Source organism: Myxine glutinosa, chromosome 4, assembly GCF_964187855.1.
Source record: "Myxine glutinosa chromosome 4, kmMyxGlut1.1, whole genome shotgun sequence".
Classification (NCBI taxonomy): domain Eukaryota; kingdom Metazoa; phylum Chordata; class Myxini; order Myxiniformes; family Myxinidae; genus Myxine; species Myxine glutinosa.
In genome coordinates, this window is record NC_136264.1 from 27,558,069 (window position 1) to 27,579,028 (window position 20,960).

At 46.2% G+C, this 20,960-nt stretch overlaps 1 protein-coding gene across 5 annotated transcripts in view; it reads left to right on the plus strand.

Annotated features, from left to right (window-relative positions):
• LOC137425734 (uncharacterized) overlaps positions 1 to 20,960 on the plus strand; it is a 331,211-nt gene that overhangs the window by 62,715 nt on the left and 247,536 nt on the right. For all 5 annotated transcript variants that reach the window (XM_078775548.1, XM_078775550.1, XM_078775549.1 and 2 more), the window contains 5 exons: positions 113 to 310; positions 428 to 574; positions 14,042 to 14,278; positions 18,502 to 18,606; positions 18,753 to 18,921. In XM_078775548.1, the coding sequence (XP_078631674.1) occupies positions 113 to 310; positions 428 to 574; positions 14,042 to 14,278; positions 18,502 to 18,606; positions 18,753 to 18,921 (856 nt within the window). The remainder of the gene's footprint in view (positions 1 to 112; positions 311 to 427; positions 575 to 14,041; positions 14,279 to 18,501; positions 18,607 to 18,752; positions 18,922 to 20,960) is intronic.

The window sequence follows — 20,960 nt, forward strand, 5'->3', positions numbered from 1 at the left end:
TCGTGTATAATCAAGATGAATTTGAACTTCCTTTTTAGTTTATTAATTTTTTCGTAGCATGCAGAGATTTCCTCCCCAACGTATAAGTGAATGGTGTGTGTGCCACGTCCAGGAATTGTTCCGGCGTTTCCGTAGCATCCTCAACAAGCTCACGCCGCAGATGTTTCAGCAGTTGATGAAGCAGGTTTCAGAACTGAAGATTGACACTGAGGAGCGCCTCAAAGGGGTCATCGACCTTGTTTTTGAGAAAGCCATCAATGAGCCTAGTTTCTCCGTGGCTTATGCAAACATGTGCCGCTGTCTTGCTATGGTCAGCTCTCTTACTGAACACATAATGCATTTGCCATGTTCACCCTCATTTGTTTTTTGGTGGGGTTTTGTTGTAATGTTTGTCGACTTGCTGATTGTCCTTCCCTATCACACGCAGCTGAAAGTACAAGTTGCTGACAAGCCAGGGACGTTTGTCAACTTTCGGAAGTTGCTGCTAAACCGCTGTCAGAAAGAGTTTGAAAAAGACAAAGACGACGACGACATCTTCGAGAAGAAGCAAAAGGAGTTGGAAGCCTATACTTCGGTAAGCCTTAGAAACACTGAATAATTCCCAGAGTTGAAATCTGAGTGTGCATAGCCACCCGCCACAGAGCCTGTCTATCCATCTTGGCAGTCTTCTGTCCAGTGGTGAGCTGAGAGAAAACAAGCCGGGATAGGAAACAGGATTGCTCCCTATCCATGGGTGGTTCTGTGCCGAAATTCTGGCTACATTTGTGTTTTAAAGTGGTTGTGCATTTTTTTAAACGTTTTACTTTCTTCTTCTGCTACCTTGAATGCTGATTATTTGTTTTAAAGCATGAGTATGTATTAATTAGACTGACCAAGGAACAGAATTTCAAATGTCGATGTGTGATGCTTTTGCATATATCATTTTTTTTTTTTCCGCCTTCAACTGTGAGCCAAAAACAGTCTGGGTGTTTTTCAATGGGTGTCTTTTGAAAGGTGTTTTTATTGTGTCGCATAACACTGGTCAACCAATTTTTTTTAGTTTTATGGTTTTAGTATATTTTGAGGTGATTCTAACCAACATGAACCTGTAGATTTCGATTATGATATCCAATTTTCACTGGCACATCCAGTTTTTGAGAACCAGTGTATACCTTAGGAATATCAGCCACAGCCGAAAAAAAAAATTCTTCTTTTTTTTTGGTATACTGAATCGAGGCTCGTGCAAGAGCTAACATTTACTTCACAAACAAATCAACCGGACAAATAAAATATATAAAAAGAGGGAGCGGAAGACAAGATGGGGAGAGAAGGGGAAGCACACAAACATAACATTTGAGAGCAGGGAGATGTGTGGGAGGGAGAGGGCTTGGGAGGAGGAGGCGTGGGAAGGGGGGGGGGGGGGTGGAAGAAGTATAAAACACAAGGACACCAAGGACTTCCAGGACAGAAATTGGTATTTCAAAAAAGTGGATTTGGGGTGAAATTAGCGGGGGTAGAAAAGATCAAGGTTTTGGATGGGGGAAGATAAGAGATGGTGGTGAACAGCTGTTTTAAAGACCAGGAGGGTGGAGTGGGATTGAAGAGAGTGAGGGAGTTTGTTCCAGAGGTGGGAGAAAAGAGGAATGAAGGAGTGAGGGTGAGCAGAGAGTCTTGATTTTGGCAGTTTAACCATAAGAGGGTTGCAGGCAGATCTTGTGCGACCTGTAGGAATATTTGCGGGACAGAGCCCAGAGAGAGCTGGGGGGGCAAGGCCAGAGAGGAGTCGGTAGAAGACGGAAAGACCACCAACCTGCCTGCGGTGAGTGAGTGAGAGGCCCTTGGAGTTAGCTTCATCGCGGGAGATTCCAATGATTCTGAATGCTTTGGTTTCAACAGCGTGAAGACAAGCTAGGTACTCGTCTTGTTTCGTCTTGTACTTGTACTCAATTCGTCTTGTACTCACTAATCAGGAGTTTGTAACGAGACTATCTGAGCTGGAAAGCGTTGCTTGGGATAGCTTTGTGGCTCTTGCTAACAATTACCTTGGAAATTTTCGAGCACCAAATTATGAAGAGCTTGTGGACAAGATGTTGAAGAGTTACCAGGCGCTCGGTGCTCGAATGTCACTCAAGATACATTTCTTTCATTCTCATCTGGACTTCTTTCCACAAAATCTTGGCGATGTCAGTGATGAACATGGAGAAAGGTTTCACCAGGAAATTGCCATCATGGAGACTCGATATCAAGGCTGATTCAATCCAAACATGATGGGGGACTACTGTTGGACTTTACAGCGTGAAAGTGATTGCTCCTACAAATGCAAAAGTAAAGTTCAGAAGCACTTTTAATGTGATGTAAATAAAAACTTAAAGTTCATATTATTTTTTTGTGACAATAAATAGACTTATTGAGAATTAATCAAGAAATTCGCATGCTCTAAAGATTTTTTCCACACTTATGATGTACTACGTCAAGGTTACGTGATAGCGAAATTTTAAGGTCAGATTCGTGGGCACCAAATTGGTTAGAAACAGTTGAAAATAAGTCAGAACCAATTTGGCTATTGACCAGTGTTATCTATTTAAAACGTTTCAACCTCGTATGTTCTTATCGGATAATTTGGTGCCAGTAATGTATGTATGTACTGCTGTCCCAAACTATGTGACATGACACCTTAGAAAGACGAGGCGTATTGTCATAAACAGGTGTTTTGAAACGTTTGTCACAGAAACCAATTGCCATTTTATCTGCAGATTTTAGGAGGGGGTGGTTCAATGTGGTACAATGTGAAAAAAAAACTTCCGGTCCCTTGGGCGACGAGGCTTGCTTCGAGCTCTCCACGGCATCGAAGTTTGAGTGTTTTCCCATTCGTGTCTTTGTCGGGTTTCCGCTGATTGTTTTGTTGTGTGTGTGTTGTGTGTTTCTGTTTAGTTTTGGTTTTGTGGTTGTTGCGGATTTGTGTGTGATTGGTCGTTTCTTATTCGCGCGTCGTGCGCGGCCTGGTCTTTCCGGGCTCCCTTCCCCCCGTCGGTGTTTTGTGAGTGTAAGTTCTTTCCTTCATAGTATTTGCTTGTTTCTTTGATTTTCTTTTCTCCCCCCTGCCTCTCGCAGACATCTTACCCTTTGTCCGGCGTTTTTAAAAACAGGACAAATGGATAGACAAAGATTTCTATATTGATTCTTTCTCTCCTTCCGGACACGTGCTTGTTCGCTCTCCTCCTCGTCTCGACTTGTGCCCCGCCCCCTGTATCTCGTTTTTCTTCCGCCTCTGCTCCTGCTTTCTCAAATCCACGTTCTCGCTTGCAGACTTTTCCCAGATTGTTTTTCATGGTTTTCATGGTTCTGTTTGGATATTGTTGGAATATGTTTAAACCGCAGCCGTGATGCTGACGCGCCCCCCCCCCCCCACCCCCAGAATTTCCATGTTTTAAAAGTCTCCCAGTCTGTACCCTGGTCAGAATAGGTACACCGTATCCCTGCGTGTCGTAAGAGACGACTAAGAGGGTTGGCGTCAGGAAGGGCATCCGGCCATAAAAACATTGCCTCAAAAAGAGAACCATGACAATTGCAACTACATATGGGCAGGGTGCAGCCGCAAAGTGGAGATCGGTTTCTGAGGTTTGGGACATGGAATGTAGGGACAATGACAGGGAGATCAGGAGAAGTGGTGGAAGTATTGGTCAGAAGAAGAGTGGACATATGTTGTGTGCAAGAGACGAGATGGAAGGGAAGTGGTGTGAGAATGGTGAAGGGTAGGCAGGGACAGAAATACAAGTTTGTGTGGCAAGGGTGCCCGGAGGGCGTGAATGGTGTTGGTGTCCTGTTTTCTGAGGAGTTTGTAGACAGTGTGGTGAGTGTGACTAGAGTGAGTGATAGGTTGATGATGGTGAAAATGATGATTGGAAAGCTCTTGGTGAACGTCATCTCGGGATATGCTCCGCAGGTTGGTCGAAGCGATGAAGAGAAGGACAAGTTCTGGTGTGCGATAGAGAAGCTGATGGAAAACGTGAAAGATGAGGAAGTTGTTGTGGTGGGAGGAGACTTGAATGGACATGTGGGAAGGAGTATGGATGGTTTTGAGGGAGTTCATGGGGGTTACAGATATGATGTGAGAAATGGAGAAGGTGAAAGGATTTTGGAGCTTGCTGATGGAGCTGATTTGTTGATTTGTAATACTCAGTTCCAGAAAGAGGATAATAAGCTTGTTACATACACGTCAGGTGGGTCGACGACAACTGTTGACTACCTTATGGTGCGTAGGCGAGATAGGGGGCACCTCCGGGACACAAAGGTGTTCGCGGGGGAGGAGGCTGTTTCACAGCACCACTTGGTTGTCTGCGACATAAGGGTGAAAGGTGCGAGGAGAACCTGGCGTGTGAAGTACCAACTGAGAATGAAGGTGTGGAGGTTGAAAGAGGTGACAGTAAGGGAGGCATTAAAAGAGAGGCTGAGTAGGGTAGAGGATGATATGGTTGAGCTTGAAAGTGGTTGGATGTCAATGAAAGCTAGTCTGTTGGGAGCCGTTGGTGAGGTATGTGGATGGACAAAAGGACCACCGAGGCACTCGGAAACATGGTGGTGGGATGATGAAGTTGGAAAGAGGATTGACGAGAAGAGGAAGAAGTTCAAGGAGTGGCAGAAGGCGAAGGGTACAGGATCAGAAACGGCAGAGCATGAAAGTTATAAGGCAGCCAAGAAGGCTGCAAAGAAAGAGGTAGCAAAGGCGCAGGAGGCATGTAGGAAAATGTTCGGAGAACGCTTGGATTCGGAAGAGGGTCAGAAAGCAGTATTCAGGATTGCAAAGCACATAGCGAAAGAGAGGTGTGATGTGATGGGGGTGAGTTGCTTGAAGGATGAAGTGAGACAAATCGTTGTCGACCCAGATGGAATTAAAGGAAGATGGAAAAGATATATGGAAATGCTCTTGAATACAAAGAATGAATGGGATGGCAACATAGAGAGTAAGCCAGTTTTTTTTTTTGTTTGTTTGTTTTTTTTTGTATACTGAATCGAGGCTCGTGAAAGAGCTACACAAACAAATCAACCAGACAAACAAAATATACAAAAAGAGGGAGCGGAAGACAAGATGGGGAGAGAAGGGGAAGCACACAACCACAACATTTGAGAGCAGGGAGAAGTGTGGGAGGGAGAGGGCTTGGGGGTAGGAGGCGTGGGAGTTGTGGGAGATATGTTGAAGGCAGCAGGAAGTTGGGGTGTGAAGAGAATAATAATAATAATAATTCATTTATTTTGTATAGCGCTTTTCATGAAGCCCAAAGGCGCTTTGACAGAGTGCAAAACATAATGCATAACAAAACATGAAAACAACAATTGCAAAAAGACAAGAATCAATAGGGAAATATTTAAAGCAAAAGGAGGGAGAAGGAGAAGTGATAGTCAGGGGTTAAATGCTGTGGGTTGAATGTTGAATGCAGTGCTGAACAGGTGGGTCTTGAGTGATGTTTTGAATGTGGTGAGTGAGGAGGAGTCTCTGATGGTGTGAGGTAGTGAGTTCCAGAGGGTGGGAGCAGCGATGGAGAAGGCCCTGTACCCCCAGGATCTGAATTTGGTCCGGATGGGGGGGGGGGGGGGTCAGGAGGTTGGTACCAGCAGAGCGGAGGTTGCGGGTGGGAGTGTGTCTGGAGAGGAGGTCAGCCAGGTAGGATGGGGCCAGGTTATGGAGGGCTTAGTAGGTCAAGAGGAGGATTTTGTACTGGATTCTCTGGGAGATGGGGAGCCAGTGAAGCTTGTAAAGGACGGGGGTGATGTGGTCACGGGTCCGGGAATGGGTGAGTAGACGGGCAGCGGAGTTCTGAATGTATTGGAGTTTATTGGTGATTGTTGACGGTGAACCATAGAGGAGGCTATTGCAGTAGTCCAGAAGGGAGGTGATGAAGGCGTGGATGAGGGTTTCTGCAGCCGTGGAGGAGAGGGATGAGCGGAGACGGGCGATGTTTTTCAGGTGAAAGTAGGCTGTCTTTGTGATCTGTTTAGTGTATTTGTCGAAGGAGAGGGTTTGGTCAAAGATGACGCCAAGATTCCGGATGAGAGGGGAGGTGGATACTGGGATACCGTCGATGTTGAGGGCAAAGTTATGGGTGGATTTTGAGAGCGTTTTTGGGCCAATGATGATTATTTCAGATTTATCACAGTTAAGTTTGAGGAAGTTGATTTGAAGCCAGGATTTTATTTCAGAGATGCAGTTTGTCAGGATAGAGTGGGTGTCGGTGGAGACGGACTTGGTGGAGATGAAAAGCTGGATGTCATCGGCGAAGCAGTGGAATTGGAGACCATGACGGCGGATTAAGTGACCGAGGGGGGACAGGTAAAGGATGAAGAGGAGGGGGCCAAGAACTGAACCTTGGGGGAGGGGAGCAGTGGGGGATTTGCAGTTATTGATGGAGATGAACTGGCATCTGTCAGAGAGGTATGATTTAATCCAAGAGAGGGCAGTGCCGGTAACGTTAAAGGTGGATTCAAGTCGGGTGAGGAGGATGGTGTGATCGATGGTGTCAAAGGCAGCGCTGAGGTCGAGGAGGACGAGAATGTTGAGGTTGCCAGCGTCAGAGGAGAGGAGAAGGTCATTGGTGATTTTGAGGAGAGCAGTTTCAGTACTGTGGTTGGAGTGGAATCCGGATTGGAATGTTTCATACAGGTTATTGGCAGAGAGGTGATGTTTGAGTTGAGCGGCTACAGCGCGTTCCAAAACTTTTGACAGAAAGGGTAGGTTGGAGATGGGTCTGAAGTTATTTAGGGTGTCAGGGTTTAGACCAGGTTTTTTTAGAATGGGGGTAACAGCAGCAATTTTGAGGGATGGTGGGACGATGCCTGTAGACAGGGAGGAGTTTATTGTTGCAATGATAAGTGGAGAGAGAGCAGGGAGGGAGGCCTTGACAAAGCTGGAGGGGATGGGGTCAAGAGTGCAGGTGGCAGTTTTCATTCCTATGAGGAGTTCAGAGAGGTCAGTAGGGGAGACTGGGGAGAATTGAGACAGGGGAAGGCAGGATAAGGGGGGGCAGGTGGTTGGAGGGGGAGCGGGTGCGGCGGTGGTCAAGCTGTTGTAGGTAGATGTTGTCAATTTTGCATTGGAAGAAAGAAAGGAAGGAGATGCAGTTGTCTACTGTGAATGACTGGGTGGTGGTGTCCAGGGGGCGGAGGAGTTTGTTTATTGTCGAGAAGAGTGCTTTTGGGTTTCTGGAGCCAGAGTGGATAATTTGAGAGTAGTAGGCGGAGCGGGCGTGGGAGAGGGCATCTTTGTAGTGTTGTAGGTGGTCCTTGTAGGCTTGGGAGTGAACTGTGAGACCTGTTTTATTGCGGAGTCTTTCAAGTTGGCGAGCACGAGTTTTCATCAGGCAGAGTTCAGGGGTAAACCAGGGAGCAGAATGGGTGAAAGAAACTGTTTTGGTTTTTACAGGCGCAAGCTAGTCAAGGCAGGAGGAGAGAGTGTGGTTGTAGTAGTCAGTGAGGTCGGAAGGGGTGTGGAGGTCAATGAAGGGAGAAGTGGACATTTTTTCAGAGAGGGTGGATGAGAATGAGGTTGGTGAAAGAGCGTTTAGCTTACGGAAGTTGATAGTGCGATAATGTCTTGGTGTTGGGGTGGGGATGTTGATGGTCATAGTGATGGCTAAGTGGTCAGAGAGGGTGAGGTCGGAGCCAGAGAGATGGTGCAAAATTAATCCAGTGGAGCAGACAAGGTCCAAAATGTGACCACGGATATGCGTAGGAAAGTTGACATGTTGAGTCATGACATGTTAAAGCAGGTGAGTAAATCAGTGAAGTCAGTGGTTATTGTGGAGTCAGTGGAGTCCATGTGGATATTGAAATCACCAAGGAGGAGGATTGAGGGGGAGAGGGAACATAGCTGGGTCAGAAAGTAGGAGAAGTCAGACAGGAATAATGGGTGTGGTTTGGGAGGGCGGTAGACGACAGCCATGACTGACTGCGTGCGACCAGAGAGTTTAAAAGCCAGGTGTTCAAAGGATGAGGATGAGGCGATGGGGATGAGGCTGGTCCTGATGTCTTGACGGTGGATAACGGCAATTCCACCACCTCGGCCCTCCGAGCGTGGTTTATTGACGTAGGAATATCCATTGGGTGTGGTGAGGTTGAGCGTGTAGTAGTCCAGTGGTTGTTGCCAGGTTTCGGTGAGACAGAGAAAGTCCAGTTTGTTATCCAGGATGTAGTCGTTGAGGATGAGGCATTTGTTGTTGAGGGACCGGGTGTTGAACAGGGTGAGCTTGATGTTGTTTTGAACAGCGGGGATGAATTCAGGTGATTTAGCCAGGGTTCGCAGGCAGGAGGTGCGATTTTGTGTGTTGACGTGACTAGGTGCGCTGGGACGATGAGTGAGAGTGCGCTGAGCCGACCAGAGGACGGGGATGGAGTGACCTGATTGTACATATACAAACTTACGACCGGAGCCACGGTGAATGTACCTGGGTCGTTGGAGGAGTCCATTTGATTTGATGGCAGAGATGCATGATGGGGTGGAGCGGGTATTGAGCAGAAGGAGCCTTGCGGCAGAAGAATGACAGAGATCTGTAATCTGGTGGTGAAAGAAGGCCGCATTCCAGTGGATTGGGAACTGAGTACCCTCGTCCCTCTATACAAGGGGAAAGGTGACCCTCTGGAGTGTGGCTCGTACCGAGCGATAAAGTTATTAGAGCATGGAATGAAGGTATTGGAAAGGGTGTTGGAGAGGAGGATAAGGAAGAAAGTGAAGATCGACGAAATGCAGTTTGGATTCATGCCAGGAAGAGGAACGACAGACGCGCTTTTCATTGTGAGGCAGTTGCAGGGGAAGTACATGGAGAAGAGGAAGAAGTTGTTTTTTGGGTTTGTTGATCTGGAGAAAACATTCGATAGGGTTCCACGCAAAGTATTGACATGGGCATTGAGGAAGTTAGGAGTGGAGGAATGGTTGATCAGAGTAGTGATGGCAATGTACAAAAGAGCGCGCACAGCTGTAAGGACGAAGGACGGGAACAGTGGTGAGTTTGAGGTGAAGGTGGGAGTGCATCAGGGGTCGGTACTAAGTCCACTACTATTTGTAGCTGTGATGGAGGTGCTGGCTCAGAACGTAAAGGAGGGTTTACCGTGGGAGTTGTTGTATGCAGATGATCTGGTGTTGATTGCGGAAAGTATGGATGGAATGAAGGAAAAGATGAACAAGTGGAAGGAATGTATGGAGACAAAAGGTCTGAAGGTGAATATCGGAAAGATGAAGGTGATGGCAAGTGGTAAAGCATGTGGTGAGGTGGAAAGAACTGGGAAGTGGCCGTGTGCTGTGTGCAGGAAGGGTGTCGGAGTGAACTCCATTCAATGTACAATGTGCGCTGAGTGGGTTCATCAAAAATGTAGTTGTCTGAGAGGGTCATTTACCAGTGTGGCAGCTACATTCAAATGTAAGGTGTGCACAGCGGGAGCTGCAGATGGAGGAAATGTTGAGTTGGATCTTGGAGACGGCGTGAAGCTGGAAGGTGTGAAAACATTTTGCTGCCTCGGAGACATGCTGAATGGAGAAGGTGGATCAGACTCGGCAACGGTTGCTCGAGTGAGATGTGCATGGAAGAAGTTTCGGGAACTGAGTGGCGTGCTGATGAGGAGGAGAGTGTCGCTGAAGCTGAAGGGAAAGGTGTATGCTGCATGTGTGAGAAGTGTTATGATTTATGGGAGCGAGACATGGGTAATGAACGTAGAGCAGCAACGAAGGCTGGAAAGGGTGGAAATGCGAATGGTTCGATGGATGTGTGGAGTATCGTTGAGAGAGAGGAAGACAAATGATGAATTGCGAAAGATGATGGGAATATTGCCTGTGATTGATGCTGTGAAGAGGAACAGGTTGAGATGGTTTGTTCATGTGTTGAGGAAGGATGAAAGTGACTGGTTGAGAAGAGTGATGGAAATGAATGTAGAAGGAAGTAGAGGACGGGGAAGACCGAGAAAGACTTGGCTAAAGATGGTGGAAGAAGAAATGCGGGCAAGGGGGTTAACAAGGATAGATGCAGAAAATAGGGCAAAATGGAGAAGATTGTCATGGGGACCGCAAGGCTAACCCCAGCTCTAGCAGGGAAAATGGCCTTAAAATGCATGTTGTTGTTGTTGTTGTTGTTGTTGTGTGGTTCAATGTGGTGACTAATATTACAGAACAGCTGAACATATAAAAGTAGTTGGGGAACAAATGGCCATGGGATAATTGAGTCTCTGAAAGGTAAACAGGGCTAATCCACATCCAGGACCAACTTTGGTATTAATTGAAGTTCTGATGAAAGTGTTGAAAATGCGATTCCAAAGGGCAACCTGAAATTGTATCATGTGGTGTAACCTGCTTTAATATCTCTATGTCTGTAGGGACTCAAATGAAAGTAGGTTGTTTTTTGGGGGGGGGTTTTTTTAATCCCTCCACCGACGAAGTTGACATGTTTTCAGGTTGTCTGTCCGTCCGTGATAACTTGAGAATGGCTGAAGGGATCTTAGTCAAACTTGGTGCAGGTATGTATAATGAGGTAAAGATGAAATGATTAGATTTTGGTGTCACGATGTCAAAGTTCAGGTCGTGCTAGGTAAAAATCCTGTTACCGCAATAACTTGTGAACCAGTGATGGGATTCTGCCCAAAGTTGGTCGAATTATGTCGAATGTAAAGATGAAATAATTACATTTTGGGTTTAAGAGGTCAAAGGTCAAAGTCTGTAATAGGTCTATAACTTGAGAACAGCTGAAGTAATCTAATTCAAACTTGGTACAGATATGTATAATGATGTAAAGATTAACTGATTCGATTTTGGGGTCAAAGGTCAGAGGTAATGTCAGGTAAAAATGTGATAACTTGTGAACAGCTTAGGGGATTTAAATTAAAACTTGGTACAGATATGTGTAATGATGTAAAGATTAATTTATTAGCTTTTGGGGTCAAGAGGTCAAACGTCAAAGTCTGTAATATGTCTAACTTGAGAAAGGCTAAAGGGATCTAATTCAAACTTGGCACAGATATGTATAATGATGTAAAGATTAACTGATTCGATTTTGGGGTCCTAAGGTCAAAGGTCAGAGGTAATGTCAGGTAAAAATGTGATAACTTGTGAACAGCTTAGGGGATTTAAATTAAAACTTGGTACAGATATGTGTAATGATGTAAAGATTAATTTATTAGCTTTTGGGGTCAAAAGGTCAAAGTCTGTAATATGTCTAACTTGAGAAAGGCTAAAGGGATCTAATTCAAACTTGGCACAGATATGTATAATGATGTAAAGATGAACTGATTCGATTTTGGGGTCCCAAGGTCAAAGGTCAGAGGATCAAAGGTCATGTCAGGTAAAAATGTGATAACTTGTGAACAACTGAAGGGATTTAAATTAAAACTTGGTACAGGTATGTATAATTATGTAATCATGAACTGATAAAATTTTGGGGTGAAGAGGTCAAAGGCCATAGGTTGTGTCAGGTAAAAATGTGATAACTTCAGAACAGCTGAATGGATTTCAGTCAAACTTGGTACAAGTATTATAATGATGTAATAATGTGGGTGGAGGCATATCGGTCGATGTCGTGATGTCGAAGAGTGTTGGTCTAATTAATGTTATCTTTTTCATACATTGTTGAGGCTCGTGGAAAAACTAGTGCACAGAACAGATCAGGACACTACATTACAAAAGGAACAGCAGGAGATGGGGATCACCAATAGCAGGGTGGAGGGAGAAGGTAGACTGAGACAGACAAACAAGGGATGCAAGTAACGATGAGGGGTAGGGAAGAACGCAAGAGGTGGACAAGATGGATACATAAGCAAAATTTTGAGAGGTGGGGGTGGTTTAACTGTTGTAGACAAGATCATGGCTTTGGATGGGGGGGATGACCTGAGATGGGGGTGAACGACTGTCTTGAAGACCAGGAGGGAAGAATGAAATCGAAGAGCGTGTTTAAGGCAGTTCCACAGGTGGGAATAGAGAGGAATAAATCGGTGGAAGTGAGCAGCAATTCTGGATTTAGGCAGTTTCACCAGGAGGGAGTTGCTGGTGGACCGCATGCATCCAGCAAATACTTGGGGGCGGTGGGGTTGTAAGGGGGGGGGGGTGGGAAATAGCACAGAGAGGTTAGGGGGTGCAAGACCAGAAATGAGATGGAAGAAGAGACAGACCAGTGACCTGTCGGCGGTGGTGAAGGTATAGGCCCATAGACTCAGCTTCATTGTGAGGGATTCTAATGATCTTGAAAGCCTTGGTTTCCTTGAGCCAGCCCAGAGGGAAGAGCAGCACTCCAGCAAGCTGCGGATGAAATCCTTGTCGGTGCATAGGAGCTCAGATGTGCCAAGGAAGGACTGCACGACGGAGAATGCCCAGTCGGTATCTGGCTTCAGAGGCCAACTTTGAAGTGTGGCTTGCCGAAGAGAGATCATGGCGGAGAGTGAGACGCAAGAGTTTGAGTGACTGAACCTCTTTGAGACGGTTGTTGAGAAACTAGATGGGAGAGAAGTGCAAGAGCAGCAAAGCTGATTTTTAGGACACTTGAGCTGATGCCGTCTGGTCCAGTTTCAGAGTCAGGGTCGAGGGTTGCCAGAAACATTTCCTCCACCTCAGGTGCAAAAGACAGAATCCAGGAGCAGTTGGGTACGACTGGGAACGGTGGGTACATAGAGGTGTTCGAGATACAAGATTTGGAAGCAAAGATAGATTTGAGGCATTCGGCCTTCTCACGGGTCGTCTGTGGTTCCATTTGAAGTGATGGAATTGTTAGAAGGGGAGTATGTATACACCAGAGACCAACTTGACAAGGACCCACCAGCTTTTATCAGAGGAATACAAGTTGAAAGCTCATTGTTGAGGTTGGACAGATGTCGTTTTCTGACTCTCCTGATAGTAGACACACTTGTTGCGGGCTTTGTGGAATGAAATGAGGTTGGATTTACCTTCCAGGAGGAGAATTCAAGTTGTTTAAAGCAACTGCCTCACCACAGGATTCAGATTACCAAGAGCGGGAGGATGGGTAAGGTAACTGAAGACGAGATGAGATGAATCTGCATAAGAGAGAGAGCAGGATTCTGTGTAAGAATTCTCAGGATGATTTAATATCAGGGGCGGTTGATGGAGGAGACTAGTCCTGGAGTGTGATGACTGCTTGCGGGGGCCCTGCAAGTTTGCCTGACGGAACTGCCAGACTTGCCAGCACCGAGGCTCTTCTCTGAGAAAGGCCAGAGAGACTTTGACCTTCACAAGCACATGGTCAGATGAGCCAGTTGGGCAGAAGATGATAAAGATGCATTGGTGGGGAAGTTGGCCATCACCAAATCCAGAAGGAAAGATTTTCCATTTGGAGAGATCCAGGTGGGAAAATTCACGGATTCAGTCATTCCCATGACGTCACAGAAGTCCTTTGCAGAAGTGACATGGCTGGTGAGAGAGATACCAACACCCAGCCAATTAGCATGGTGACAATTGAAGTCACCACATGAAAGGGAGAGAGAGAGAGTTGGGATGACTAATTAAGAGTTGGTCCATGTTGAGAGAGAGAGAGAGAGAGAGAGAGATATAGATATATGGAGTCGTCACTGTTGGGAGGACGGTACAACACAGCCAAGCATGAGGTGTGAGCAGAGAGGGAATGTCACAGCCAGCCAAAACTCCTGAGGTTTGGGAGGTGTTAGAGCAGTACACGGCAAGTATTACAACCACCACCAAGGATGCACCAACTCAGCATATTTGTGGAAAATCGGAAATTATTTACTGTTTGAGTTCAATCGTACCACGATGTAACCCTTAAACAATAGGAAAATGCCAGTCAACTCCTGGGTGTGACGTCATGACTAAGCATGAATAAGATGATGATTTCGACTTTTAATGGCGAAATTACCTACTTTAGAAACCGGGAAAATATGCATCATTTTTATTTTGGAGGGCAGCAAGGGATAGATTATGTGTCAAGGGTGGTCTGAGCATTTGGGATTCCCCTTTAAAGATTGTTTTTGTTTGTGTAAAACTGAAGTAAACTTGTGATGAGCAACAACGTACCCTACACTTTATGCATAATTATCCATATTTGACGTGGAAATGCCCTTGCGGGCTCCTCAGGAAACGGAAAAGACGCGGCTACAAGAGGAACTTGTCGATTCGAGGGACGCGGCCCGGCGGCGTTCGCTTGGCAACATCAGGTTCATTGGAGAACTTTTTAAGCTGAAGATGCTTACTGAACCCATCATGCATGACTGCCTCATCAAGCTGCTGAAGACCCATGAGGAGGAGTCCCTCGAGTGCCTTTGTTGTTTGCTTACGACTATTGGAAAGGACCTCGATTTTGAGAAGGCCAAGGTATGATGCACATTAGCTCTTTTATTTATTTATTTTTTGTATACAAGATCGAGGCTCGTGAAAGAGCTAACATTAATCACAAAAAAATCAAACAGATAAACAACAACAACAGGCATTTTAAGGCCATTTTCCCTGCAAGAGCGGGGGTTAGCCTTGCGGTCCCCATGACAGACATATAATATAACAGACATATAACATACAGACATATAAAAAATCAAACAGACACATAAAACATATAATAAGGGGAGCGGTAGACAAGAGGGGAGAGAAGGGGAAGCACACAAACACAACATTTGAGAGCAGGGACATCGGGAGATCTGTGGGAGGGAGAGGGCTTGGGGGGAGGAGGTGTGGGAAGGGGAGGGGGGAGAAGTATAAAACACAAGGACACTGCAAGGACTTCTTGGAAAGAAGTTGGTATTTCAAAAAAGTGGATCTGGGGTGAATTAGCAGGGGTAGAGAAGGTCAAGGTTTTGGATGGGGGAAGATGAGAGATAGTGGTGAACAGCTGTTTTAAAGACCTGGAGGGAGGAGAAGGATTGAAGAGAGTGAGGGAGTTTCTTCCAGAGGCGGGAGAAAAGAGGAATGAAGGAGGGAAGGTGAGCAGAGATTCTTGATTTTGGCAGTTTAACCATAAGAGGGTTGCTGGCAGATCTTGTGCGACCTGTAGGAATATTTGGGGGACAGAGCCCAGAGAGAGCTGGGGGGCAAGGCCGGAGAGGAGTCGGTGGAAGACAGAAAGACCACCAACCTGCCTGCGGTGAGTAAGTGATAGGCCCTTGGAGTTAGCTTCATCGCGGGAGATTCCAATGATTCTGAAAGCTTTGGTTTCAACAGCGTGAAGCCGAGCTAGTGGTGAGGCAGGTGCATCGGCCCAGGGGGGAGAACAGTATTCCATTGAGCGGCGGATGAAAGCCTTGTATGTGGTGAGGAGCTCAGGTGTGCCAAGGAAGGACTTTGCACGACGGAGGATGCTCAGTCGGTGACTGGCTTTGGAGGCCAGATTAGAAATGTGTTTTTCCCAGGAAAGATCATGGCAGATAGTGAGACCCAAAGGCTTGAGTGACAGAACTTCTTGGAGAGGATTGTTCAGAAAGTAGATGGGAGGGTTGTCCAGTCGGTCTTTTTGGAGAGACATAGTAAGAGTGTGAGATTTGTCAGGATTGAAAGACATGTTCCACTTGTTTGACCAGTCTGTGATTATTTTGTCCAGGTCTGCAGAGAGTGAATTGGCTGCAGACTGCCGATCTGAGGGATGAGGAATGGAGCGGCAGAGAGTGGTCATCAGCAAAGAGATAGGATTTTCAAGAGATTCAGAGAGATCATTGATGCAGACCAGAAAAAGCACAGTGCCCTGAACACTGCCTTGGGGAACTCCAGCCTGAACAGGAAGAGGAGATGAGAGAAACCCATTCAGAGCCACACGTTGACTGCGACTAGAGAGGAAGTCCGCCAGCCATGCGTGGAGATTTCCATGGATACCAAAGGAGGAGAGTTTGGTGAGCAGAGTGGGGTGCCAGACTGTATCGAAGGGACGTGATATGTCAAGGGAGACAGCCCTAATTTCCTGTTTGGCATTGAGGACCTCCATCCATTGTTGAGACAGCAGAAGCAGCATGTCCAGAGTAGAGTGACCTGGTCTGAAACCAAATGGATGGTCAGATCAAGCCATTCGAGAAGAGGAAAGATTTGATATCCGAAGCAATGATGGATTCCATGACTTTGCTGATAATTGGGAGAAGGCTGATTGATCTGTAGTTGCAATTATCTTTTTTTGTGGAAAGCGGTGATGTTGGCTCATTTCCAAGCTGATGGCAGATGACCTTGATCAAAAGCGAGGGTGAAGAGTACAGAGAGAGGGAGTGAAAGAGCGGAAGAACAGGATTTTAGGACCCGTGGGTTGATGCCGTCTGGTCCAGTTGCAGAATCAGAGTCGAGGATTGACAGAAACTTCTCCACCTTGTCAGGAGAAAAGGACACAGAGTCCAGGAAGCAGTTGGGTACGGTGGGTACAGAGAGGGATGGGTTTGGGACTCAAGATTTTGAGGCAAACACAGAGTTGAGGCATTCAGCTTTTTCACTTGCGGAGTCAGCTGTGTAGCCGTTTGAGGTAGGTGAGGGGATGGAGGGTGAACAAACACCAGAAACAGATTTGACCAGATGCCACCAGGATTTGGAAGAGGGAGACAGGTTTGAGAGTAGAGAGATATTGTTTCCTGGCTCCCCTGAGGGTGGACACACACTTGTTTCAGGTTTTCTGAAAGGAAATGAGATTTCCTTCCGTTGGATTTGCTTTCCAGGAAGCGAAGGCAAGTTGTTTCTGGGCAACTGCCTCACCACAAGATTCCGTGTGCCATGGACGGGAGGAAGGGTATGACAACTGAAGACGGGATGGGATAAATCTGTGCATGAGAGAGAGAGCGATTTACTTTGGAAGAATTCCCAGGATGAGTTGATGTTAGAGGCGGTAGAGATGGGAGACCAGTCCAGATGATTGATGGCTGCTTGAAGACCGTGGCAGTTGGCCTGAGTGAAATGCCAGACTCGTCGACGCTGAGGAAGCTCTCTGAGAATGGCCAGAGAGATATCCACTTTAACAAGCACATGATCAGATGAGCCGATTGGAGCACAAGAAGAGCAGCAGACATTTGCAGGGAAGTTGGTCATAACCAAGTCTAGAAGAGAAGATCCCCCGTTGACTGAGATCCGGGTCGGAAAATTGACAGATTGTGTCAGTCCCAATGAGTCGCAGAAGTCCTTTGCTGAGGAGCCATGGCTGGTGAGAGAGGTACCCACACCCAGCCAACTGGCATGATGACAATTCAAATCACCACATATGCGGAAGAGAGAGTTGGGATGATAAGATAGAAGTTGGTCCATATTATCAGATGGCGAGATGTAGATGGAGTCATCACTGTTTGGACGGTACAACACACATATGAACAAAAGTGGGAGCGAAGGGGAAGCCGTAGCCAGAGGTACTCTTGGGGGTGAGGTGGAGAGAGGGCAGTGCAGGGAGAGTGAGGAAGAGAGTTTTGATAAAGATAGCAACCCCACCACCAGGACGAGGCTCAGGTCTATCATACCGGAGGAGGGAGTAACCCGGGAGAGATATTAAGGAATCGGAGACATCATGAAGGAGGAAAGTTCATCGAGAGGCTCAGATTGAAGAGCATCAACAGCATATTCGTGTGCAGCAGCAATTGAGTGATGTGAAGGACAAAGACAAATCCGGCAGAGTTCCTTCTGGACCGCACTCGCATAGTAAGGAGCTGCCGTTGGTTCACATTTTGGATTTGCAAGCTCAACTAATTCTCGGCCTTCGTTTGTGCTGGAATGGTTTGTTGTGACGCCATATCGGAACCTCATGCTGTATTGGATTCAGCTCAGTTTTGCCATACATATGTACGATAACTGTAATTTATTTTTGGAAATTGAGCTTTTCTCCCAATCGTGACTTCTTTTTTTTTGTTGGAGAACTTTGAAGCGGGTTTGATATTTTGGAAAATATCCTTAGACCTCAAATGTTGTTGTCTGAAGCCACCCGCCACAAAGCCTGTCCTTCCTCTTGGCTGGTTGTTGTCCAGTGGTGAGCTGAAAGTGAGCAGCCAGGGCAGGAAGCAGACTGACTCTGTGCCTTTGGGTTATCCTGTGCCAAAAACCCTGTGCACATTTGATGCAGAAATTATTGAATTTCCTCATTTGTATAATAATATAAACCATTTGCTGTATCTAGTCACTTGTTCAGGCATTTCATAATGTAGGGGTGACCATTGGGTTATATTTTTTGGCAGTGAGAATTTCTGTAAGTCTCCTGAGTTCTTAGCTTAAGTGGCAACTGGACTGCTGCCAACTCGTGCATATTTTTGGTGAGATAGTTTTTCTCTCTCTCAAGGTTTTTTCTTTGTGCTGTTTGCGGCAGAGGCTCAAGCCAGCATGACTATGGGAAATTCTTTGTGCTGGCCAAGGAGGGACGGATTAATCCCCAAACCTTAATGATTGTAATGGCAAACAAACAAATCCACAAGCAGACACTTCTTGAATCATATATACACGAGACTGCTCATTGCAGCGTTGATTGCAAAAATATTTTAAAGATTGTATGTGGGAATCTTATCATATCTTATCAAAGGTACGTTCATCCTTTTCTTTTTTTAACGCGAGTAATGCAAAATCTCCAACCTTCCTTCTATTGATGTTTTGGTGCCGTTTCCCATGCGCAGCCAAGAATGGACCAGTACATCCAGCAAATGGGCAAGATTGTAAAGGAAAGAAAAACGTCATCACCAATTCGCTTAATGGTGCAAGATGTGGTGGAACTGCGTATGGTGAGTTGATGGTGTCTCACTCGATTCACATTGTCTGATGATGCTGTTCTTTCTTTCTCTCTGTTTCTATACCCGTAACTCTAGACGTGGCTTTTTAAATTTAGAACAGGGGAAAAAAAAAATTGCTTTCTTTTCTCTTTCTACAGACGGGCTGGGTGCCACGGCGAGGTGACCAAGGCCCCAAGACGATCGAGCAGATCCATCGAGAGGCTCAGATTGAAGAGCATCAACAGCATATTCGTGTGCAGCAGCAATTGAGTGGTGTGAAGGACAAAGACAAACGCGGCAGAGTTCCTTCTGGACCGCACTCGCATAGTAAGGAGCTGCCGTTGGTTCACATTTTGGATTTGCCAGCTCAACTAATTCTAGGCCTTCGTTTGTGCTGGAATGGTTTGTTGTGACGCCGTATCGGAACCTCATGCTGTATTGGATTCAGCTCAGTTTTGCCATACTATACATACACTACTGGTCAAAAGTTTTAGAACACCTCAATTTTTCCAGTTTTTATTGAAAATTCAAGTCCAGTGAATAACCTGAAATGGTACAAAGGCAAGCAGTAAACTGCTCGAGGTAAAAAAAAAAAAAAAGTTTAGGTTAGCAAAAACGTGAAAATAATGTTAATGGCACAGTTATATTGTAAAAGAAAAAAAGAAAAAAAAAAGGCCTTCTTCAGGGAACAAGTAATGGGTTAACAACTTACAGCTGTTCTGCAGCAATGTAAGTAAATTCAGCCTTGAAAGTTAATGCAAACAATTCCTGCAGGTGTCCCAACCTCTGCTGATTACTTGATTACAAACCCCTTGTCTGTATAAAAGCAGTATTGGAACAGACTGTTATTACACCCTCTGAAGCATTATTTGGACAATATTGCACTGCAGGAAGTAGTATATTGGAAACTGGAGGAAACTCTGACAGGAAGAGGTCTAGCAGACCCAAAGCCACAACAGAATTAGAAGACAAGTTTCTGAGAGCTAACAGCTTGCATGATAGGCGGCTCACAGGACAACAGCTTCAAGCACAGCTTAACACTGGTCGAAGTGAGCAAGTCTCAGTTTCAACTGTGAAGAGAAGACTTCGAGCTGCAGGTTTGACAGGTCGAGTAACAGTAAGAAAGCCATTGCTAAGATGGCAAAATAAGAAAAAGAGGCTTGCCTGGGCCATGAAGCACTGCCAGTGGACTACTGAAGACTGGAAGAAGGTCTTATGGACCGATGAATCAAAATTTGAAATCTTTGGTTCATCACGCAGGGTTTTTGTACGCCGTCGAGTAGGCGAAAGGATGGTTCCTCAGTGTGTGACACCAACTGTCAAACATGGAGGACGAAGGGTGATGGTCTGGGGTTCTTTTGCTGGATCCAGAGTCGGCGACTTGCACAGAGTGACTGGCACCCTGAACCAAAAGGGCTACCACAGCATTTTGCAGCGCCATGCAATACCCTCTGGTATACGCCTAGTTGGTCAGGGGTTTATCCTACAGGAAGATAATGACCCTAAACACACCTCCAGGCTATGTCAAAACTACCTTCGAGGAAAAGAACAAGACGGTAGGCTTCAAATCATGGAATGGCCAGCAGTCTCCAGACTTAAACCCCATTAAGCTGGTTTGGGATGAACTGGACAGAAGGGTGAAAGCAAAGCAACCGACAAGTGCAACACATTTGTGGGAACTTCTGCAACAGTGTTGGGAAGAACTTCCCGAACAATATTTGATTTCCATTGTATTGTAGGCTTGCTTGTACCTTGTACCTTGCAGGTTTTTAGAGATGGCGGCTGTGCATGTGTGAGATCACGGAGCTCGCGACGCGGCCTTGCTTACTTCTCACCACGGACTGAGAGCACGGTCATTGGATGCTCAAAAACGTTAATTCCAGGAATTGTACGGCTCCGGAAAGATACGAACGTTGATCTCGATTAACCCACACGAGGTTTTGGACAACTGCTGGGCTCTTGGAAGCTGAAGGCCGCATTGGGCGTGACGGTAGAGAATCGAAAGGAGGCCGTCTAATCTGCTCGCCTCACGCTTGTTGTGTCTTCGACGCGCGGTGTTCGACACCGCCATTTTGGACCACTTCCCGCATGAGTGGCTAACCCAGTTTCAACAGCCGCCAAGCTCCTGAAAGTACTCTTCGGGACACCAAGCTAAGTGCCGGCTGAAGGGGTTTATTTTCATTTTATCTTTCCCTTGACGCCGAGGAGTTCTGGAAATCTCGCAAGATTGTGAAAGAAAACATGTCATTATTTACTTTTAACAATGCGTATAAAGCAAGTCGTATAAAGCATCGGGGCCTGGCGAAACGTGCGGGCGGACGGTGGGCTTCCTCGCGCCGGAGCTTGGAGCCGCGTGTGGACGGTGG